Source organism: Salmo trutta, chromosome 12 (genome assembly GCF_901001165.1).
Source record: "Salmo trutta chromosome 12, fSalTru1.1, whole genome shotgun sequence".
Taxonomy (NCBI): domain Eukaryota; kingdom Metazoa; phylum Chordata; class Actinopteri; order Salmoniformes; family Salmonidae; genus Salmo; species Salmo trutta.
The window spans coordinates 19,400,620-19,421,570 of record NC_042968.1 but is presented as its reverse complement, the minus strand read 5'-3'; the positions used below and the strand labels follow the sequence as shown (position 1 = coordinate 19,421,570).

At 44.4% G+C, this 20,951-nt stretch overlaps 2 protein-coding genes across 3 annotated transcripts in view; one reads left to right on the top strand and one right to left on the bottom strand.

Annotated features, from left to right (window-relative positions):
- The window catches only part of LOC115203098 (disintegrin and metalloproteinase domain-containing protein 10), an 81,698-nt gene extending 80,993 nt beyond the window's left edge, over positions 1-705 (bottom strand). Inside the window, exon 1 of the mRNA XM_029767467.1 lies at positions 543-705. Coding sequence (XP_029623327.1) covers positions 543-609 — 67 coding nt within the window. The 5' untranslated portion in view covers positions 610-705. The remainder of the gene's footprint in view (positions 1-542) is intronic.
- A 2,781-nt stretch (positions 706-3,486) lies between these two features.
- Positions 3,487-20,951, top strand: part of LOC115203097 (ubiquitin carboxyl-terminal hydrolase MINDY-2) — a 25,322-nt gene continuing 7,857 nt past the window's right edge. The window contains exons 1-6 of one of the 2 annotated variants that reach the window (XM_029767466.1): positions 3,487-4,536; positions 5,457-5,514; positions 12,055-12,119; positions 18,559-18,717; positions 19,418-19,520; positions 19,786-19,928. In XM_029767466.1, the coding sequence (XP_029623326.1) occupies positions 3,637-4,536; positions 5,457-5,514; positions 12,055-12,119; positions 18,559-18,717; positions 19,418-19,520; positions 19,786-19,928 (1,428 nt within the window). In that variant the 5' untranslated portion in view covers positions 3,487-3,636. The remainder of the gene's footprint in view (positions 4,537-5,456; positions 5,515-12,054; positions 12,120-18,558; positions 18,718-19,417; positions 19,521-19,785; positions 19,929-20,951) is intronic. The other variant, XM_029767464.1, reaches the window with a different exon arrangement.

Below are 20,951 nucleotides of genomic sequence, written 5' to 3'. Positions count from 1 at the left end.
ATATCTCTAACGTTAGTTAATGCTGTGTGTTCATATTTACTCAATTTTAGGTCCTGCCGGATGTCCAGAACTATAAAAGTACATTCTAATAGTGTAAGAGGTCTTAGTCGACACTAACAAGTTGTATTCTATACCAAGTTGAAGATAAAAAAAAAATGTTTTAAGTTCTTAATTTGTTTGATAACATCACATATTCTCAGGGGACCCATTTCAAGTTTGGGAACCACTGTACTTGATTCTCAGAACTAACAGTGCGTGACTGAAACTGCAGTAATGGGGTCTAGTATGTTGATACTATATAACTTTTAGTAAACATTAGTCTTCGGTGGACCTTTCGTAGGCTCGAGCAGGCTCTCTCGATATAGTCCTAGCGGAACCATAAATGTATAAAAAAAATTAAAACAGGAGCTGCACCCCTCCCAGCTAGGTAACGTTAACGCTGCTAGCCTAGCTCGCTCGCTACCATTTTCTCAATCCGATTAGCGAGCTAGCTAGCGATGAAACACTTTCCTTGCTGTATGAATCAGAATGCCAAAACTTACCTTTAATATTCCAGATGCAATTAAACAACAGCAAGAGTTGTATCAAGACCATATCGATTAAATTCATTGTTAGTACATTGACACCGCGAATGCTTTACTGTTTCGATTTGCACTTCTTAAAGGCGCAGTCCGCGCTCTGTTTATGGCAGTACCTTCACAACTGCCTTTCACCGCTTGTCTCCAACCGCCTGACGTCAGGCGCAGGCAGCGTTCTAGTCCCTCCTACCTCACTAGCGCAACAAAACCCGTTTGCTTTTATTTGATAGGGCCGCTTATATTTGTTGAAAACAACAATTAAAGTGAAATAGATTCAACAGCGACAAACCAAGCCACTGTTCAATATCAAGTTAGCCTATAAATTAATATGTTTTATTTATTAGGATCTCCATTAGACAACGCCAATGGCGACAGCTAGTCTTACTGGGGTCCGACATATAACGAAAAAGACATTACAGACAAAATAATGTACAATTTACATACATTTAAAAACATTAACATGTTGTGTGTGTGCATCTATCAATTACACATACATGTCAGTACATACAAACAACAAGTAGGTCACACGGGGGAGAAGAGTTTTGGTTTGAGGTGTAGCTTTATTTGTTTTTTGAAACCAGGTTTGCTGTTCATTTGCGCTATATGAGATGGAAGGAAATTCCATGCACTCATGGCTTTGTACAATACAATATCATGTATTGACAATAATACATTTGTTTTGGACAGAGTTTTAGAAATATCCCTGTAATCTGATTTAATGGAATATGATTTCAGTACTGAATACAGTACATCACTACAGTAGATTCCACTGTGAAATGTCAATGTATATATGAATTGGGGGGAAACATTAGATTTTTTTTTTGAAATGTTTCCCCCCAATTCATATGTTCATTGACAGTGGAACAATCGATATAGAGGTGTGTGGCCCCACATGCATTTGCACTGCTCAGAGACAGCTATTTGTGTTGAATTTATTGTGAATTTGTTGAATGTGCCTGCATAACATGTCCTGGCGACCTACACCTGCTCTGCACTTGCTTGTTCTCTGCATTTGTCTCTGCACTGATCATCCTTGTTGAGATTCCCTAAAAACACACCACTTCAATACAGCCACAACCAGAGGTGATTACGCAGCAGGTTAGGAGAATTAACGTAGCAGTTTAGAATAATTGGGTTAAGGTTAGGAAAGGGTCAAGGTTAGCAAAAATGCTCTCTTTGTAACACCAACTATTGACTGCAAAAAATGTGTATCTCTTATTTTCCATTAGACATACTGTACACCAGACATACAGCGTTGATCTTTTCACTGTGTAGCTTCTGCCACTGTGTGGCTGAAAAAAGCCACTACACTGACTGAACTGGAAACCTTAAAACAACTTGTCAGTCTGCTGCTGCTACCAGATACAAGGTGATGAAGACCCACGCACCTCTTCCTTCCCTGTGCATGCACACACACACACACACACACACACACACGCACGCGCGCGCGCGCGCACACACACACACACACATTTTGTGAAGATAATATTACTTCAGCCATTAGGATTCTATCCATATAAAAATCAAAATAAATTAACAAGGCAACGCTAAACATGTCGTTCCCACGGATGATGCAGCCCCCCCCCCCCCCCAATTACTATAAACTCCTGCATTGGGCCAATCGGTGTAATTTTGTAAATGCCAGATCGATATGGCAAGACGCTCCATTAATCCAAGTTTTGTCAAAAATCTGGCCAGTGCTGACGAACATACGAATTTACAGACGGAGACAGATCCACAGTCCCTTCCCCAATTTCATCGTGGGGGACAATAAAATACACCATAATGGAGTTATATACAGGGAGTACCAGTACCAGATTAATATGCAGAGGTATGAGGTACAGTAAACATGTAATCCCCCACGAATAATGCAGCACCCCCCTTGGGCCAATCAATATAATATTGTAAATGATGGATCTATATGGCAAGACGCATCATTCGCCAAAGTTTCATACAAATTGGGCCAGTTGTGTTTGAGATGTTGCGTGTGACTAACGTACAGTTGATTACTATAGCGCCCCCCTTGGGCCAATCAGTGTAATTTTGTAAATGCTGGATCTCTACGGCAAGACGCATCATTCACCCAAGTTTCTCAAAATCGGGCAAGTGGTGTCTGAGATATCATGTGGGTTAGCTAGACTCACATCCCCTCAGCGCTCTGAGTCAAACAGATCAAGAGATAATTATGTGCCATTGTAGCACCACTGTGTAGTTCATATGAATGTTTTTGCATATGTTGAGTCTTGACAGTGTCTGCAACATGTGCAACAAATTGTTACAATATGAATATCCTTGACTGATTGATGTATATGCATTTATGTGCTAGACCATGCACAGGTGAATGTTTATTGGTCAATAGTGAGCATGTTGTTTTAGGTACTAGTCTGGAAAATATTGCATTAAGAGACCTTTATCCATAAAAGCCACATATAAAGTTTCATGCAGATCGGCCATTCAGTGTCAGTAGAGTAGCATTTTAACTGTTTTTCACAACATTCTAAATGTGTTCCTTGCGAGGAGAGGGGCCTATGTACCGAATTTCATGACTTTAGGTCAAATGGGGCGAGGAGCGTCACCTTCAAAATGTGCATTTTCAATCTCTTGTTATAGCCACCATCTGGCCAATCAGAGTAATTTTGTAAATGCCGGCTCTCTATGGCAAGACTCATTATTCACCCAAGTTTCGTCCAAATCGGCCCAATGCATTCTGAGAAATCGCATGAACATATAAACGACAGATCCACAGTCCCCTCCCCGATTTAATCGTGGGGGACAATGAATATTAACGTAAAAATGACAGGAAACCACGACGAGAAAGCATGTGCAATTTGTTGCAAACGGATACAAAATGTACACAGTACACCCAAATTATGAAAAACAGCACTCAAATCTCCCGTTATTCTCTACTGCCTCTCTTTGGCCTGAAGAGGCATTTCTTCCAGAACTCTGTGGGCTCATCTACAGTGACGTCACTGGCAGATATGTCATGGCGTCTGTGGGGCTGAAGCTGGAGCTGCAATTAAGCTAGCTAAAAGCTGTCGACAGTGTCTAAATCGAAATGGAGAAAAATGCAAACCTGCATCGAGATGTTGGAGGAAGTACTCTATGTGCTACTATTGCAGGAGAAATGGGTGATATTAAAACAGTTGGCGGAATGAAGGGAGCGACCGATACGTGCAAGATTAGTGAGCATTCTCTCAGTACTTTGGTTAGTTGTACTACTAGCTCCAGTAGTGCCCCTAGCACTGCTAGTAATGCTATCTCCAGTGTCGAGAAATTAGATATGGCAGAATTGATCGAGTCTCTCCCGGTGCAAGAGAAGAACATTCAATCGAGTGGTTGGTCGGAGACATTGTCCTCTGGATCTGGAGATCATTTGAGTAACGGGATGGGATATGGCACGCAGCTGGCTACAGGAAATAGCGAGGGTGCCACCTCAAAGTTAGTAAACAACAAAACGGATGGCGAGCCCTCATCGATAGGGGCCAGGATTACAGATGGTCACGCTGAGGTGTTGGGTTGTGAGTCAGTTGAACTAGTGAAGCAGGCAAAACCGACACACCTATGTCCTGACAAAACAAATACGGGAAACGTTAAATGTGGAGTTGCGATTGACAAAACCATATGCGAGGGTTTGCCGAGTGGGAGTGACCCGTGCATCGCGGCAGAATCTAGGAGCGTCGACTCACTTGAGTCCTTCTCGAACCTTATCTCCTGTCCCAGTTTCGATCTCAACAGTGAAGGGGTGGAGGACAGGGGGCTGGCAATAACACTACAGAGCGAGTATGGGGCTGATGGAACTAAGATCCCGTGCACCAAGGACCGGGGCGCTGGCCAGTCCATATACCACATCAAGTGGATCAAGTGGAAGGAGGAAAACACACCTATCATTACCCAGAACGAGAACGGTCCATGCCCATTGCTGGCAATTATGAATGTCCTATTGCTGGCATGGAAGGTAAATGACTGACATCATAACCGGACCTCTGAGACACGTTTACATGTGGTGTGCATGATGCCATTTGGAACATTTCCACATCTATTATTTGACAATACTAAATTACTAATAGAGAAGTAATTATGAAGCTGGTCATCATAACTACGCTATCTGGTGTATTATCAGTATAAAATAAAAATGTAATGATCAGTTGTAAAATAAACTATTGTCACCTGCCAGAATATAGAATACCATGAAAAGTTGAAGATTCATAAATAATCTTCCTTCATTTGGGCGGAATTTAAGTTCAAGTTCAAATTATACCACTCATATGCACTCATCTTTATTTTCTCTTAATGCTTAATTATTGTAATTTTAGGATGGAGTTTGTTGACATAGGTCACATTGACCAATTATACCATAGACCCAGTTGTATGTATTTTCCCCATGCTGCGGCCTTGGCAGCTCAGTCCCTCTCTCATAAGTAGTCTCTGAGAGCTTCCAATTGAGTCCTTTTTAAGCTTCTGGTTTCATTTACATCATAAAGATAATGTTTAATTACTGACAGTGACGGTTGGTTGGCAGGCAGTGGAGATTCTTATTCAGTATGTGGCTTCACAACTTAAACTGCAGCTCTGTGTCTCAGGTGTCTGAAACATTCCCTAAAACCTCACTACCTACTGTGAAAATGGGTGACATAAAAGTGACTGTAAACAGAATTCTTTGCTTCAAACGCCTGTGTGTGTGCTGACAGTCGTGCAACCGCTGACAGTGCACTTCTGGTGACTTTAAACACAGCTTTCCACTTCCCAGGTGTGGGTGTATTTACTGTGAACCATAATCATGGGGGAGGGAGATGCCTGTCAGCCAGGTTCTGTTGGCCTGGCTAACTTTAGTCATGTTGCTTGGTTTGTTAAATAATGTATGTGGTTCCATTACAGGTGAAGATGCCACCAATGATGGAGATCATAACTGCTGAACAGTTGATGGAATATCTTGGTGAGTATAAGTGAGAATCTGTTTTTGAAACCAAAGATACACCCGAATGTCATTTAAATCAGTGACCTGTTCTTTAGTTGCCCTCCTGGAGGGTGAAGTGTACAGTGTATTCCCTGTCTCTAGTATTTCTCTAAGTTTACGGACGGTTGTGACCTGTATTTTAAGCCTGATTAAAAATACAAGCCACCTTGACAGTGCTCAATACTGTATTTTTCATTGGTTTTGTACCTGCCTAGAGGTCCATGTCACAAAATGCTAGTCTGGCTATAAATTTAGTACACCAGTGCAGTGGAGCATTGAGCTGTAGTAGAAACTAGCCTGGGAAGTGCAATGTGACCTTAATGACAGAGTACTGGAGGGCTGTAATTATGTCCCACTGCCTGAGAATGCATTATTGTATGAATAATCACATCACAGGACCTGCCTCACTGCCTGCCTGGCCCCTCAGTCTTATTTTACTGATTTCCTCGCTTCCCTTCAGTAGACTGTGGATTTGCTGCCACTCCTAGCTTTAAGAGAAATTGCAATATAATATGGATTTCATATGATTTAAGCAATGGCACACAGTAATTGCATAGCTGCTGTGAAATCACCCATATGCCAATATTACCTGAGTTTTTCTTCTAAATAAACGAAACCTCCACTTAATTTTTAGCCAGTGAATACAATGGGGGCGTTCGTAAATTCACTCTAGAGTGTCAGTGTTCTCTGGGCCGTTTGTAAATTCAGAGCGTTGTCAGATTTTACACTTTGGCCGGCAAGTAGGGTTGATCCAAGCGTTCTGAGTTCAGAACCGCAGTGAAGCACCCAAGCTAACTTACTAAAGTTGACTAGCTTGCTAGCTTCTTCCAGACACAAATAAGAGGGCACCTCCCTCTGAACATTTTACTCGCCCTAGCAGAGCTGGTTAGAGTGTTTTCATGTTATCAGGAGGGCTAGTGACTTCATCTGTGTCACTGTCAACAATTTAATAAAAAGTTTTAGCCAATGTTTATTTACAACTGTCCTAACAACCGAGTTTAGTGCGTTCGTAAATTCCTCAATTATTCTTGACACTTTCAAACTAGAGTGCTTTGAAATCGGAGTAGATTGCCAGGTTGAATTTACGAACGCACCCAATAAATGAATTGGATTTACAGTATTTTGGAAGACTGTAATACATTCAATACTCTACCTGGGTCATTATATGCATTCTGGTTGTCACCTAGCTGCTAGACCTGCCCTCAGAAGAGTGCATATGAACTTGTATACCCATTAGTGATATGCCTGGAGTCCCCACAGATGGGGTGGGTGGGTGGGTTGGTTTAGGGTCGTAAAATATTGTATGGATGAAGTGCCGGCGGGTTGAATAAAGAGAAAACAATGCATAAAAAAATCCATTAATGTATAACTCTTGTGCAATTCATATCTATAGACTACATTGAGGTTTTCCTTTCATTATTTCTATCTGGCGTTAGTGTGTAGCCTAACTGTAGCGCCCTAAATACGTTTAATTGCCAAATGCATTTGGGTACTTGGGCAGAAAAAGTTCAAATCGATCCACTGAGGCAAAAAGGACAATGTTGGAGTTTAATGCAATAGTAGAAAAGCTGCGAAATGGAGAGTTGATGTTTGGGAAAAATGTAGAGAAGTGGTAAAAGAGGATGATGGCAGTTCTGGCTATGTCATGTGTGATGATTTGACAGTCTCAAGATGGGGAATTCAAAATGGCACATCAAGGGAACTGTACTGTTCAGATGGGTTAAATGAAATAGTAGCCTAACTGAAATCTGGACTGACTGTAGGTCTATAACCTCTCACATCGCCTAATATTAACTCCTGCAGAACTAAGCATTTCTTGCAGTAAAATTATACACCAAATATACATTTTGAAAGTTGAACAGAAGTGGAGAAATATGATTTATTTATTTCAGCATCTTGAGAGAATGAATGCGCGGTTAGGGACCATCTATAAAGATGGCGGTGCTATCTTTATCAGCATCATAAAAGTGTAAAATAGGACAAATGTAAGCCATCACCTTATCTTTATTATTATCTTATTATTTAAACCACATAAAATATGCATCCAAGCCGGACTGAGATCTTATCAAAAACGTGTCGTTTTAACAGCTTTTAATTTCCTTAACCGGTGAAATTGATGTCATTTGGACATTTTGCATGTCAAATCTTTCATGTTTTTTTATTTTTTTATTATTCAATTTTCTCCTTGGTCCCTAAATGTATTTGCTGTGTGAGAGAAGCAGAGATAAAAGAGGAAAGAAAACACATTTTAACAATTTCAACTATCTTGAACAAAAATATAAATTCAACATGCAACAATTTCAATGATTTTACTGAGTTACAGTTCATATAAGGAAATCAGTCAGTTGAAATAAATTCATTAGGCCCTAATCTGTGGATTTCACATGACTGGGCAGGGGGCGCAGCCATGGGCGGGCCTGGGAGGGCAGGCCCACAGGGGAGCCAGGCCCAGCCAATCAGAATGAGTTTTTCCCCACAAAACAGCTTTATTACAGACAGAAATACTACTCAGCTGTCAGGGTAGCTGGTCTCAGATGATCCCGCAGGTGAAGAAGCCGGATGTGGAGGTCCTGGGCTGGTGTGGTTACACGTGGTGTGCGGTTTTGAGGCCGGTTGGACGTACTGCCAAATTCTCTAAAACAATGTTGGTAGCGGCTTATGGTAGAGAAAATTAACATTACATTCTCTGGCAACAGCTCTGGTGGACATCGCTGCAGTCAGCATGCCAATTGCACACTGTGGCATTGTTGTGTAAAAAATCTTCACATTTTAGAGTGGCCTTTTATTGTCCCCCGCACAAGGTTCACCTGCGTATTGATCATGCTGTTTATTCAGCTTCTTGATATGCCACACCTGTCTGGTGGATGATATGCCACACCTATCTTGGCAAGGGAGAAATTCTCACTAATAGGGATGTAAACAAATTTTAGGGAAATAAGCTGTTTGTGCGTATGGAACATTTCTGGGATCTTTTATTTCAGCTCATGAGACACTGGACCAACACCTTACATATTTTTGTTAAGTGTAGATTGAAACATTAATACTATTGATTTCTAACATTATTCTGGTGAGCAAAGGTTTATTTAGTCTTCTAGGACAAGAAGTAATTACAGAAGAGAAGCTGCCTGTGTCTAATTATAGACAAGTTGAATAACATAGGCCTGCTTATAATTTCCAACATTTTGGTAGGCTATCTAAAAATGCCTGTCAAAAATGTTTTCCATCTCAGACTGTACAATGCAGTTTCTATGTTTGTGGGTCGGTTGAGGGCCTCAGATTTTCATCAGCAGTTGCGGATGAGTTATTAGCAATTGCGGGTGGGTGCGGATGAACAAACAGCTCACCCGCGCATCGCTAATACCAATGTGAGGTCAGGTGGTATGGTCCGGTATAGATTGACCAGGAGGACGGAAGAATCCCTGTGGACCAAGCCCTGCTAACGTCAGGGAAACAGGAGCTGTGTTCTTTCTCCATGCGTGGCACGCTGACCCCACTGCCTCCCTCCATAGCTGGGTGCTGTTATGATGTAGAACCAGGGGTGTCCTGTTACTTAAGACATTCTCATCTAAGCTATAGAGAAAAAAAATCACTGTCACTATAGCCAAGCCCTCTTTTCATGGCAGTGGTCAGTTTGGCTTCAATTTTACCAGCTGTATAATTCTTTGACTGGTGCTATGACTAGTGTCCTGTTTTGAGTGTGTTCTAGCTAAATGCATCATATAATGACTGTTAGGCGTCAATAACAACTCTAACTATAAGAGAAATGGAGCCACCAGCTGCTGAGTTCTGAGAGACGCCAGAAGTCCTGAAATGTATCCACATTAGTCATGCCATGGGAGTTGTTTACTTTCATATGATCATTTGGGGGTTCGGTATAGAGGTCAGTTTGTACCAAAAGACTCCTGACTGTTTGTGCTACATTGTCCTACATTCTGCATGTGATTAGCAGATTCAACTGGTTTTGATTTAATTTGTATTAGTAATTATGGGCCAAGACACCTACTGTCGTTAATTTATGGCTAAGGATATTTCTCACCATGGTTTAATTACAGTTTACACTGTAGTGCTTCATTGGGGGACAGATTAGTTAGTTAGCTACCGAGATAGAATATAACAACAAAATGTGATTGGGAAACAGAGGGATGATTCTTCATTGTCAGGAGATATATTTTTGATGTCAGTCATGGGAATGTTCATTAGATTTCTCAGTTTGCTGCTTCTCTTCAAGTATTTTTCATTAGGACTAACTCAAATGTTGACTTGACTTCTCATTAGTGTGTTTTGTACCAGGGATAATAATGATTGTATGCAATAACGTTGTTACCTTTCGGTTAGATGTTACTTTCTTTGGATGCATTGGCTAGGAAAATGTCATTTAGAATTATTAATTGTCTGTTTTTGAGCTCTGTTAATGGGATTATGTTTCCTCCCCACAGAATCTGCCTCTGTGAGTCCATAGCGCTTGGTGTCCATGACAGATTAATGCATGCAATTCAGTTACAATTGGAGTTTGGTTCATTTTGCTGGAAGAAAAAGTATCATCTACAGTGTGTGCATTTCATTATCAAACTACGTTATGACCAGGCAAATCTAATTTGACCTTTCCCAAATACTTTTTTATAAGAGAGGAGGCAACTGTACCCTGCTGGTCAACTGACAAACCCTGAGAGATGAGACCATTCAGACTGACCCAAAGCATTAGCACATTGAGAGACATAGTTGCCCATCTTTAGATATTTTAGAGGTAGCCTGGTGTCTGATGGAACACAGAACTCACTCCAGCCCCATAGCTCTATGTTCAATACCAGTAAGAAGCCAGAGAGAAGCCTTTACCCCTCCCCACTCACTCAGGGCCCTCTCCCTCACTGTGCCCCAGATGGAATCCCCTGATTGCTCCCTCTGTCTGCCTCTCTGCACCTTGCTCATCTGCTCCTACAGATACCCATGGTTGATTCCAAGTTCTCAGTGTAAAAACATTCCCTGTCTCTTTTGAGCACCCTGACTCACAGTGAGCACTTCAACCCTTCTGCAAATCACAGGTGACAAGCAGTGATGAAGCACAGCGTTTTCATTTCATGCAACTCCTGTTATTCCGACTGTTTCGTGTTAGATTTCCTCAGAGGAACGCTTATGGTTGTAGCCATCCCTCTTCTGTACATTGCCGACCTTTAACTGCGTTATGCAGGCTGTGTGTGCGTATCATCCCAGATATGCCTCTGAGTCGTCTCTGCTCTTCTTTCACAAGTGCCCATAAATTGCGGCTCTGTGTTTGTGGAGACGGCTTTGTCTTTACTCCAGCTAGTGGCTGAGAGCTCATAATGAATGGTTTGGGCCCTGGTCAAACCGTTCATCTTGTGTAATGTCCAGGAACAGGCAGATAGGCCTGTCTCCTAGCCTCGCCACTGCACTTCATTACGCACAGTTATTGTTTCATGCCCAGACAAAAAAAGAATAGCTTGTGAAAAAGAGCTGCTCACAAAGAGCCCCATTTAACGTAGGCTGATTCAGACGCTGTATTAATAACTACTGTGAGGCCCATAGGGGCAGAAGTGGAGGAGATGTATGTTGTATTAGAGGCTGCTGGTCGATGTTGGGACTTAGTACTCTGTGGAGCATGCCAGTGAATCATCAAACAGCAGCAGTAGAGGCCCAGGCAGGGAGGGCAGTCTACAGTCAGCTGGCAGGGAACGGGGCAGGTGGAGGGAGGTAGGGGGGGTATGGCCGGGGGTTCCCTGGGCATAGAAATGTCAGTCAGTTGACTGGCCTCAGCCGGGTGCGTTCATGGCCAGGGCTGAGGAAGCCTGTGTCTGAGGAGAGGAAATGGAGATCGAATCAGAGTAGCTCCCCGCCTCTCAAGTAAGAAAGCAATCGTTGGATTATGAGGAAAAAGTAGGCCTATTTTTGTTGTTTGTTTTTCAGATCTAAAAGTCTAACAGAATCATTATCTTGTAACATCAAATATCTTGCGAGTGGGTATGTTTTCGACAGCTGGACACTGCCGCTGTGTGTTGCTCAGAGAGGGGAGGGTGGAGTTGGGTGCGATGTTAATGGGTTGATGACAGGTGCACTGTGATTAGCACCGCAGGGCTTTCAGTCTCAGTGGTGGTTGACTGACTTTACAAGGCTCTCTCTGCCTGCCCCAGTGGCTGCTCTTCCTAGGTCCTACACTAAGCCCTTAACACCTCTCTAGCGGCTCCCCACTGGCCAGGGCTCGACTGACCCTGCATGCCTGGCCGAACCCTTCCTGGAAAAACAGCTGGCCAGCGCTTAACACTCAACATCCCGCTTCTCACTGAGGATTAGACACTTCTTATGGAATCAGAATGTAGTCGACAATATCACCTCTTCACTTGGGATTGACGTAAGCAGGCTGTGATGTCACTGGTGAGCGGGCAGGGCTCTACCCTGATGATATTTTCTGTCTCAGCTCCCCAGTGTATCTATGGTTGCTTTAATTAGCCTGTATCCCCAGGTCCTCTGATGTTGCTTCCTCTCTCCCTCGCTCTCGCTCCCCTGCAGGAGACTACATCCTCGACGCCAAGCCGAAAGAGATCTCTGAAGCCCAGCGGCTAAACTATGAACAGGTAAGGACTGTTGTTGCCTAAACACAATCAATAAGGGCCGTTATTCACTGATCATACGCATGTCTGCCGGTCCATCTCTCTTTGTGTCTGTCTCTGGCTCATGTTGGAGAATCAGACAGGCATGAAGGATGAGCGAGGAGGCTGGGAGGGAGAGGCAGGCAGGCTCTAGGCTGTTGAGTACCCCCCTCTCCCGCTTAGATCTCTGATGGCAGAGCAGCAGCATCACACTATTAACTCGCACCACGCCAAGGGGGCTCACTTGTTCTCGCTTCCCAGCCTAAAATATCCCTGCCTGCCGTTTAGTGACTGCAGTTCCTGTCCTCTTCTATTCAGAAATATATCATATTCTAATGGGCAATGATGTAATGCTAAGATGAGTATTTATACAGTCATGTGCATCTGCGTCAGTGCATTTGCACAACATTTGCATTGGGAATGAATCTCCAGAAAGACCAATGAATGTATATTTATGGAAGATGAAAATAAGCGGCGCGATGATTATGGTTATATGGAAAAACAGCCCACTGCCCCAGAGCTGCATTTAGCCCCTATATAGGTTATATAAAAAACAGCCCACTGCCCAAGAGCAGCGTTTAGCCCCTATATAGGTTACATAAGCCGCGTCTTATCAGGCCTACGGCACAGCATGGGTCAGGAGGGGCAGATCATGTCTCTTCACATCGCTGTGGGAGGGTGCTCAGGGAGGCATGGCTGAGTTCAGATCGAGGCCAATGCTGGGGCTCTGAGTGGTTCACATGGCCTGGCAGGGATGGCTTTCTCATTCCCACTCCCATCCACGCTCCCATCCCTGCTGCCTGCCTGGAATGTGGGAAGGGCACGGCCTCTCTTCCTCTCCTCCTCTCCACTCTGCTGTGGCAAAGAACCAGCACATCTGTGAATGTTATTCTCTTCACGGACGTCATCGCTCGGGAAGGAGAGAAGTAATGTGTGCGTGTGTACATACCAGAGTCTGGATTACTGTCCGAGGAGAATGTTCTGACTGCTGTACAGTCGTAGCTCTCCAAGCTCCTGCTACGTTGTGTGAATTTAAGCTGAAAAAACTAGCAACGCTCAAATGAAATGCTGTTGGAATTATGGTGGTCTAATCTTGGACTATAGTCCAGAACACCAGGTTCTGTGGCGTGTGTGTGTGTGTGTGTGTGTGTGTGTGTGTGTGTGTACTGTGTGTGGTGGAGTTTAGGGCAGGCTCTGTGCTGTTAGCTGGGGCAGAAACAGTTGTTGGTTCCTGTTAGATTTGGCTGTGTAAGAACTGCCTCAACACGGCAGGAGAGCACTCGACCAGGAACGGAAGGAGCCTCACACCATGAATAGAGAGGGGGTAGAGAGAGTGTTGGGGTAGAGAGAGTGTTGGGGTAGAGAGAGTGTTGGGGTAGAGAGAGTGTTGGGGTAGAGAGAGTGTTGGGGTAGAGAGAGTGTTTAGGGTAGAGAGAGTGTTTAGGGTAGAGAGAGTGTTTAGGGTAGAGAGAGTGTTTGGGGTAGAGAGAGTGTTTGGGGTAGAGAGAGTGTTTGGGGTAGAGAGAGTGTTTGGGGTAGAGAGTGTGTTAGGGAGGCTGTCTTTCACTAGGGAGTCTTTAGCATGCCAATGTGCATGCCAAACCAAAATATAATACATTTGTAAAAGATTCAAAAATATATATATATATATCTATATATAATCTTGTTCTTGCCTTTGTTTGATATTGTCTGCTGCATATTTGAATAGTCAAGCTCCTTTTATGATTTTGAAGAGCGTTGAACGAGTTCACAACAGAGTTCTATTTATAAACTCTGGCTTCAAAACATCATCTGTCGGAGGAGGATATGAGGATTAAAATAGCGATTGCTTGGCTGTTAAACAGTAACTCAGAGACTGGAGAGTTTAGTGAAGGTTTATTCTGTAAAGACTGGTCTTGGTCATGTTCCCATGATAAAGGACACTCCTGAGAGATTGCACACTGTAGCACTATTTACTTGACAGCGTTTTTGTGGTTATATGATATAGAATATTCTATTTTATTGGAATAGATGCTCCTAAAAAATAATGTAGCAGGATGGGAGTGTGTCGCTGTGTATATATACATGATTGTGGATTTTAAGAGTGCACAGTTGTAGACTAAAATGCAGACTTAAAAACTGACTACCTAATAAAGTTTTGTGCCAGATCGCCATAATACTCGTGGAGCTGTCCACTCGGTGTGCCTTTGACATGAAAACTGAAGCAAAGCGCTTGCCTGTGTCTGTCAATCAGTCAGCCTCGTGGTCCTATCAGCCTGATTTGCCAGCGGATGGAGGTCTGGAGTCACTCCCCAGTCCCCAGTGGAAGCAGAGCGTGTGTGTGAGACCAGCTGGTTTGAGCTGGCGGATAAGTCTGGTCGTGTTTGTGTGTGTGGCTCTGCCACAGGGTTGTGGGAATGAAATATTGATCTGGCTCCCAGCCTGCTGGTGGAACATGCAACAGGAAGGCCGGCCTGTTTATCCAATCAGTCTACCTCTTCCGTAAAAGCTGGAGTGGAACCATTGAATACTGGTCTTCATTATCCAGTGACCACGGAATAATCCATTGTACATCATCACATGCAAATACCACAGGCTCTGTGTGGATCCCATATTCAGCACAGAATTTATGATTAGGGTGGCATTACTTAATGTAGTCTGGTCATAATCTGTAGTCTGTGAGCGGCTAGAGCCGAGTGGAGCAGGGCTTGGCCACACAGCAGGAGGGCGTGGGTGTGCAGAGCAGGCAGCATGTTGGGCAGAGAGGGAGCAGTGGGCGAGCACGTTCCTGATCTCTTACTGTGCTGCCAGCTTCGCCACCCACCAGACAGAGACGCAGTGCCCACACAGTTGTGTGTGCACTTGTCAGTGTGTGTGTTTTTGCTTGTAGGCACATTTTGTATGCACAGCACTGATTCACGTTTGACTTGTGCTTTAGCACCTGTCTTCAAGAATACAAGTAGGAAAACAAGGAGGATAAAGCAGAGAGAATCCTTGATGTGTCTCAATGATAGACTACATGACCCAACAAAAATGTTGAGACCATTATTCCTCCTCCACCAAACTTTACAGTTAGCACTATGCATTGGCGCAGGCAGAGTTCTCATGGCATCCGCCAAACCCAGATTTAACTGTCGGACTGGTGAAGATGGTGAAGCATTATTCATCACTCCAGAGAATGCGTTTCCACTGCTCCAGAATCCAATTGCAGCGAGCTTTACACCACTGCAGCCGACGCTTGGCATTGCGCATGGTGATCTTAGGCTTGTGTGCGGCTGCTCGGCCATGGAAACCCATTTCATGAAGCTCCCTGCGAACAGTTCTTGTGCTGATGTTTCTTCCAGAGGCAGTTTGGAACTCAGTAGTGAGTGTTGCAACAGAGGACAGACAATTCTGTGAGCTTGTTTGGCCTACCACTTCGCGGCTGAGCCGTTGTTGCTCCTAAACGTTTCCAGGGCAGAAATTTGACGAACTGACTTGTTGGAAAGGTGGCATCCTATGACGTTGAATGTCACTGAGCTCTTTAGTAAGGCCTTTCTACTGCCAATGTTTGTCTATGGAGATTACATGGCTGTGCTCGGATTTTATACACCTGTCAGCAATAGGTGTGGCTGAAATAGCCGAATCCACTCATTTGAAGTTGTGTCCACATAATTTTGTGTGTGTGTGTATATATAGATATATATATATATATATATAGATATATATATAGATATATATCTATATAGATATAGATATAGATATGTGTGTATATTTATTTATTTATTAGTGTAAACAGCAAAGCACTGGAAGTGTATGAAGCTCCCCTGCTTAGTGAGCCGCTAATCAGTAGCTCTCAGGGGGTTCATCTGATGTCATCTGACTGAAGCCCTCTGCCCTTGGAGTGGAGCAGCTGCATGGTCTGTTACATGGACCATACTAATCCTCCCCACAACTGTCCACAGGAGTCCTAATCCACACACACACACAGATCATCCAGCGAAAGGCTTTTCAACGAGCCACACTGCTAAGTACGAAAGCTGGAGAATCTCCCTGCTTTTGGGGATTTATTTTACCTCTTATTGACAGGTTATCCTCTTAGAAAATTAAGAAAACACACACACCAAGTCACCCACTATCACCTCTCTGTGCGTGTGGGGTGTGGGGACAGCTGCAGAGGCTTCCTGTGACACAGACCGTCATCACAATTGTTAAAAGGTTATAAAAACAATTCTAATAAATGCAACAGTTGGACACTGGATGAAGATACTCCAAACTTTTAGATTTTTTTTTATCCATCAGGATTGACTGAATTATAGCACATTAAACATTTTACGGGAATGGAAAAATAATGAATGGCGTTCAGGGATTTTGTTGGGAATTCAGGTGTTTGTTTTTTTGGGGGGGAGTGCACTCATATATACATTTTAGAATGGTATCAGGTATTTCTTTTATATTTTGTGTTAAAATAAAGAAAATGTGTATGTGCAACATTTTGCAGAAATACAATGGGTGTATTTGCATATATGAAAATATTAACATAAAGGGGTGGAACAGGGCTGCAACAACAAACACTTCCTCTGTCTAGGACTCTAGGACTACCTGCACTCACTTCCTCTGTCTAGGATTCTAGGTCTACCTGCACTCACCTCCTCTGTCTAGGACTCTAGGTCTACCTGCACTCACCTCCTCTGTCTAGGACTCTAGGTCTACCTGCACTCACTTCCTCTGTCTAGGATTCTAGGTCTACCTGCACTCACCTCCTCTGTCTAGGACTCTAGGACTACCTGCACTCACCTGCTCTGTCTAGGACTCTAGGTCTACCTGCACTCACCTCCTCTGTCTAGGATTCTAGGTCTACCTGCACTCACCTCCTCTGTCTAGGACTCTAGGTCTACCTGCACTCACCTCCTCTGTCTAGGACTCTAGGACTACCTGCACTCACCTGCTCTGTCTAGGACTCTAGGTCTACCTGCACTCACCTCTGTCTAGGACTCTAGGTCTACCTGCACTCACCTCCTCTGTCTAGGACTCTAGGTCTACCTGCACTCACCTGCTCTGTCTAGGACTCTAGGACTACCTGCACTCACCTGCTCTGTCTAGGACTCTAGGTCTACCTGCACTCACCTCTGTCTAGGACTCTAGGTCTACCTGCACTCACCTCCTCTGTCTAGGACTCTAGGTCTACCTGCACTCACCTCCTCTGTCTAGGACTCTAGGTCTACCTGCACTCACCTCTGTCTAGGACTCTAGGTCTACCTGCACTCACCTCCTCTGTCTAGGACTCTAGGTCTACCTGCACTCACCTCCTCTGTCTAGGACTCTAGGTCTACCTGCACTCACCTCCTCTGTCTAGGACTCTAGGTCTACCTGCACTCACCTCCTCTGTCTAGGACTCTAGGTCTACCTGCACTCACCTCCTCTGTCTAGGACTCTAGGTCTACCTGCACTCACCTCCTCTGTCTAGGACTCTAGGTCTACCTGCACTCACCTCCTCTGTCTAGGACTCTAGGCCTACCTGCACTCACCTGTGCTGTCTAGACTGCCTCATTAATGACTGTTGTTGTCACGTTCTGTTGCATAATTCAACAATTGTGCCAATAGCAGGATACCCTCAACAGGGTTGGCTCTAGATTACACCTATCTATACATACTTTGAATTGTTTGCGAGTTCAGACATAATATCACTATAATCAGTGTTCATTTTTGGAAGTTGCTTTCATTTCAGTGCATGTAATTTGGAAAAACTTTTCAACTGTAGCAATTTATTACTTTTTTCAATTCCACAAAAAATGTGCGGCCATTTTTCTTCTTTCTTGTGTTGTTGAAATGTGTTACATCCCTGAAGAAGCTTCAGTGTTCTTATAGATGCAACTGAAAACATTGTATTCCATTGACCACATTTCAGCCATTACCGGCGTGTGTTTGACAGGTCATTACAATCATTTCCGCAGTCGTAATGTTAATGAATAAAAAAGACAGGCACAAGGAGACGTATGATGGAGTCACAGGAGTAAAATGAAAGCAATCAATCCAGTGAGATTTAAGTGACAAATTGATTTTGCGTCCCTCAAACACAGGAAATAGATGGCTGAAAAAGACAGATCCTCAGGTGGGCGGGGCATGCGCGTTGCTACAGACGGGTCTTGTTAGTCTTTTGTGTGTCTGAGGGGCGAACGACAGGAGGGCGTGATGAGTACGCTAGACAGGAAGTTCCTTGGTCAGAACACTTTCTGATTTGTACACTTAACTGATAGTCCAAACTAGCAGGTTTCTGTGGGTGAGTCTGCTGTTTTTCTAGCTGTAACTGCTGTAGTATGTGACAGTAGTTGGTTCACTGTCCTCAACATTTCTTCCAATGTCAAATCTTATTTCAATGCCGTAGTCAACAAGAATTCTACAAAGACTAACAGCCCTGGCTAAAGGCCTTGAAAAGGAACATGACTTTCTATTTGTTGTCCCCCAGAATATGAGTGATGCCATGGCGGTGCTGCACAAGCTGCAGACGGGGCTGGACGTCAACGTGAAGTTCACAGGGGTGCGGGTCTTTGAGTACACCCCAGAGTGCATTGTCTTTGACCTGCTGGACATCCCTCTCTACCACGGCTGGCTGGTGGACCTGCAGGTGAGAACCCTTCTCTCTCTGAGCCCCCTTTAAAAGTAGACTGAGCGAGTTGACGTAAATGCAATATCCGCAATAACTGAACGTTGAAGCCCGAGGCTGAACTTCTCTGCTGTTTTGGGCCTGTAGCTGCCACGTTGTAGCAGCGTGACGCAAACCCGTGCACATGCCCAGATCCTCTGTGTGACTGTGAGAGCAAAGTATTGCATCGCGCTCAATGCAGTAACTACGGGGCTGCTCACGGCAACATCATAAGTCTACCTTTAAACCCATGTAGCTATTACTATGATATACAGGCAAATATATTGTTAAGTCACCTTGTCCTAGAGAGATTTACACGGTTATCAAAGCGTCACGCCAGGGTAAGCCTACACAAAACACAGCCCTTATTTGAAGTGTTTCTAAAATCTCCTATGGGAAAAATGAATGGTGGAAAAACGATTTCCCTGTTTGACCGCTAGGTTTTATGGGTATTATGACTCATACTGTGGTACTCTATAGGCGTTTGTCAAATAGACAATAAACCAACTCCACACATTATTTATGAAAGAAATGACGACAGAATGACTGGTTAGCGTACAGCTCCTCTTGAGTATTTTTCTTTTGAAAACGTGACAATATGCTCTTGTCGCTTGTTCTTCACTGCATGGTAGAACACAACAATGGTTGATGAATGCTCTCTCCTCTTTTATGTTCCCTCCAGATGGGCGACACAGTGAAGGCAGTGGGTAACTGCAGCTACAACCAGCTGGTGGAGAAGATAATCTCCTGCAAACAGTCGGACAGCAGCGAGCTGGCTGGGGAAGGTGGGTGGACCGACCGACTGGGGAGATGTGTTGCTTGCTTTCTTTCTCGCTACTGCTTATGTACATCACTTTATATCTCTATCAGTCCATAAGTCTTTGTCTCTATGTCAGCCTATCGGTCTTGTGTGTCTGTCTCTCACTGACTCGCTCTCTATCTCTTGCCTTCTCTCTCCCCTTCTCCCTCTCTCTCTCTCTCTCTCTCTCTCTCTCTCTCTCTCTCTCTCTCTCTCTCTCTCTCTCTCTCTCTCTCTCTCTCTGCCTGCAGGCTTTGTAGCCGAGCAGTTTCTGCACAGCACGGCCACCCAGCTGACATACCACGGGCTGTGTGAGCTCACGTCCACCGTGCAGGAAGGAGAGCTCTGTGTGTTCTTCAGGAACAACCACTTCAGCACCATGATCAAGTTCAAGGTGAATGACCACTCAAGTTCTTGACAAGCCTTTATCCACTTTATGCCCTGTGGTTATGACAAATGGGGCCTTGCAGTACTGTTTACTGTGAACGGGTCTTCCTTACTTTCCTCTGCTACAGCGTCCCCAAACCACCGTCTATTAGGAACAAAAACAAGTCAAGTCTGCCTTGTCCTCTTAGTAGTGGGAAAGGGTGTTATATAAAGTAATTGCATAATGTTACCGAATTCATATCACTCAGTCCCAAATAAGTGTTTATTTCAAATGTATTGCTAGCTTCCGGATCAGATCACCCCTTTGTATGTATGGTGGGATGTTGACACATGGGGACTTTCTTTCATCCAAGTCTTTTCAACCATCTGTTAACAGCTGAGCACTGTTAGTGCGTTCCCCTTCTCCCTGTCCTCCCCCTCCCATTAGATCTCCCCATACCCCACCCTTCTCAATAGATCTCCCCATACCCCACCCTTCTCCCTGTCCTCCCCTCCCAATAGCGCTCCCCATACCCCACCCTTCTCCCTGTCCTCCCCCTCCCAATAGATCTCCCCATACCCCACCCTTCTCCCTGTCCTCCCCCTCCCAATAGATCTCCCCATACCCCACCCTTCTCCCTGTCCTCCCCCTCCCAATAGATCTCCCCATACCCCACCCTTCTCCCTGTCCTCCCCCTCCCAATAGATCTCCCCATACCCCACCCTTCTCCCTGTCCTCCCCCTCCCAATAGATCTCCCCATACCCCACCCTTCTCCCTGTCCTCCCCCTCCCAATAGATCTCCCCATACCCCACCCTTCTCCCTGTCCTCCCCCTCCCAATAGCGCTCCCCATACCCCACCCTTCTCCCTGTCCTCCCCCTCCCAATAGCGCTCCCCACACCCCAGTCCCAGGTGATGTAATGTTCAGTACACAGGGTTCTGAGGCTGGTGCGAGGGCATAAATACAAATGCCCCTTGGAGCATGGTAGACATGTGATGGGGACCTATTCAGCACCTAGAGAGTCTGAATGCTATCTACAATGGTTTCAC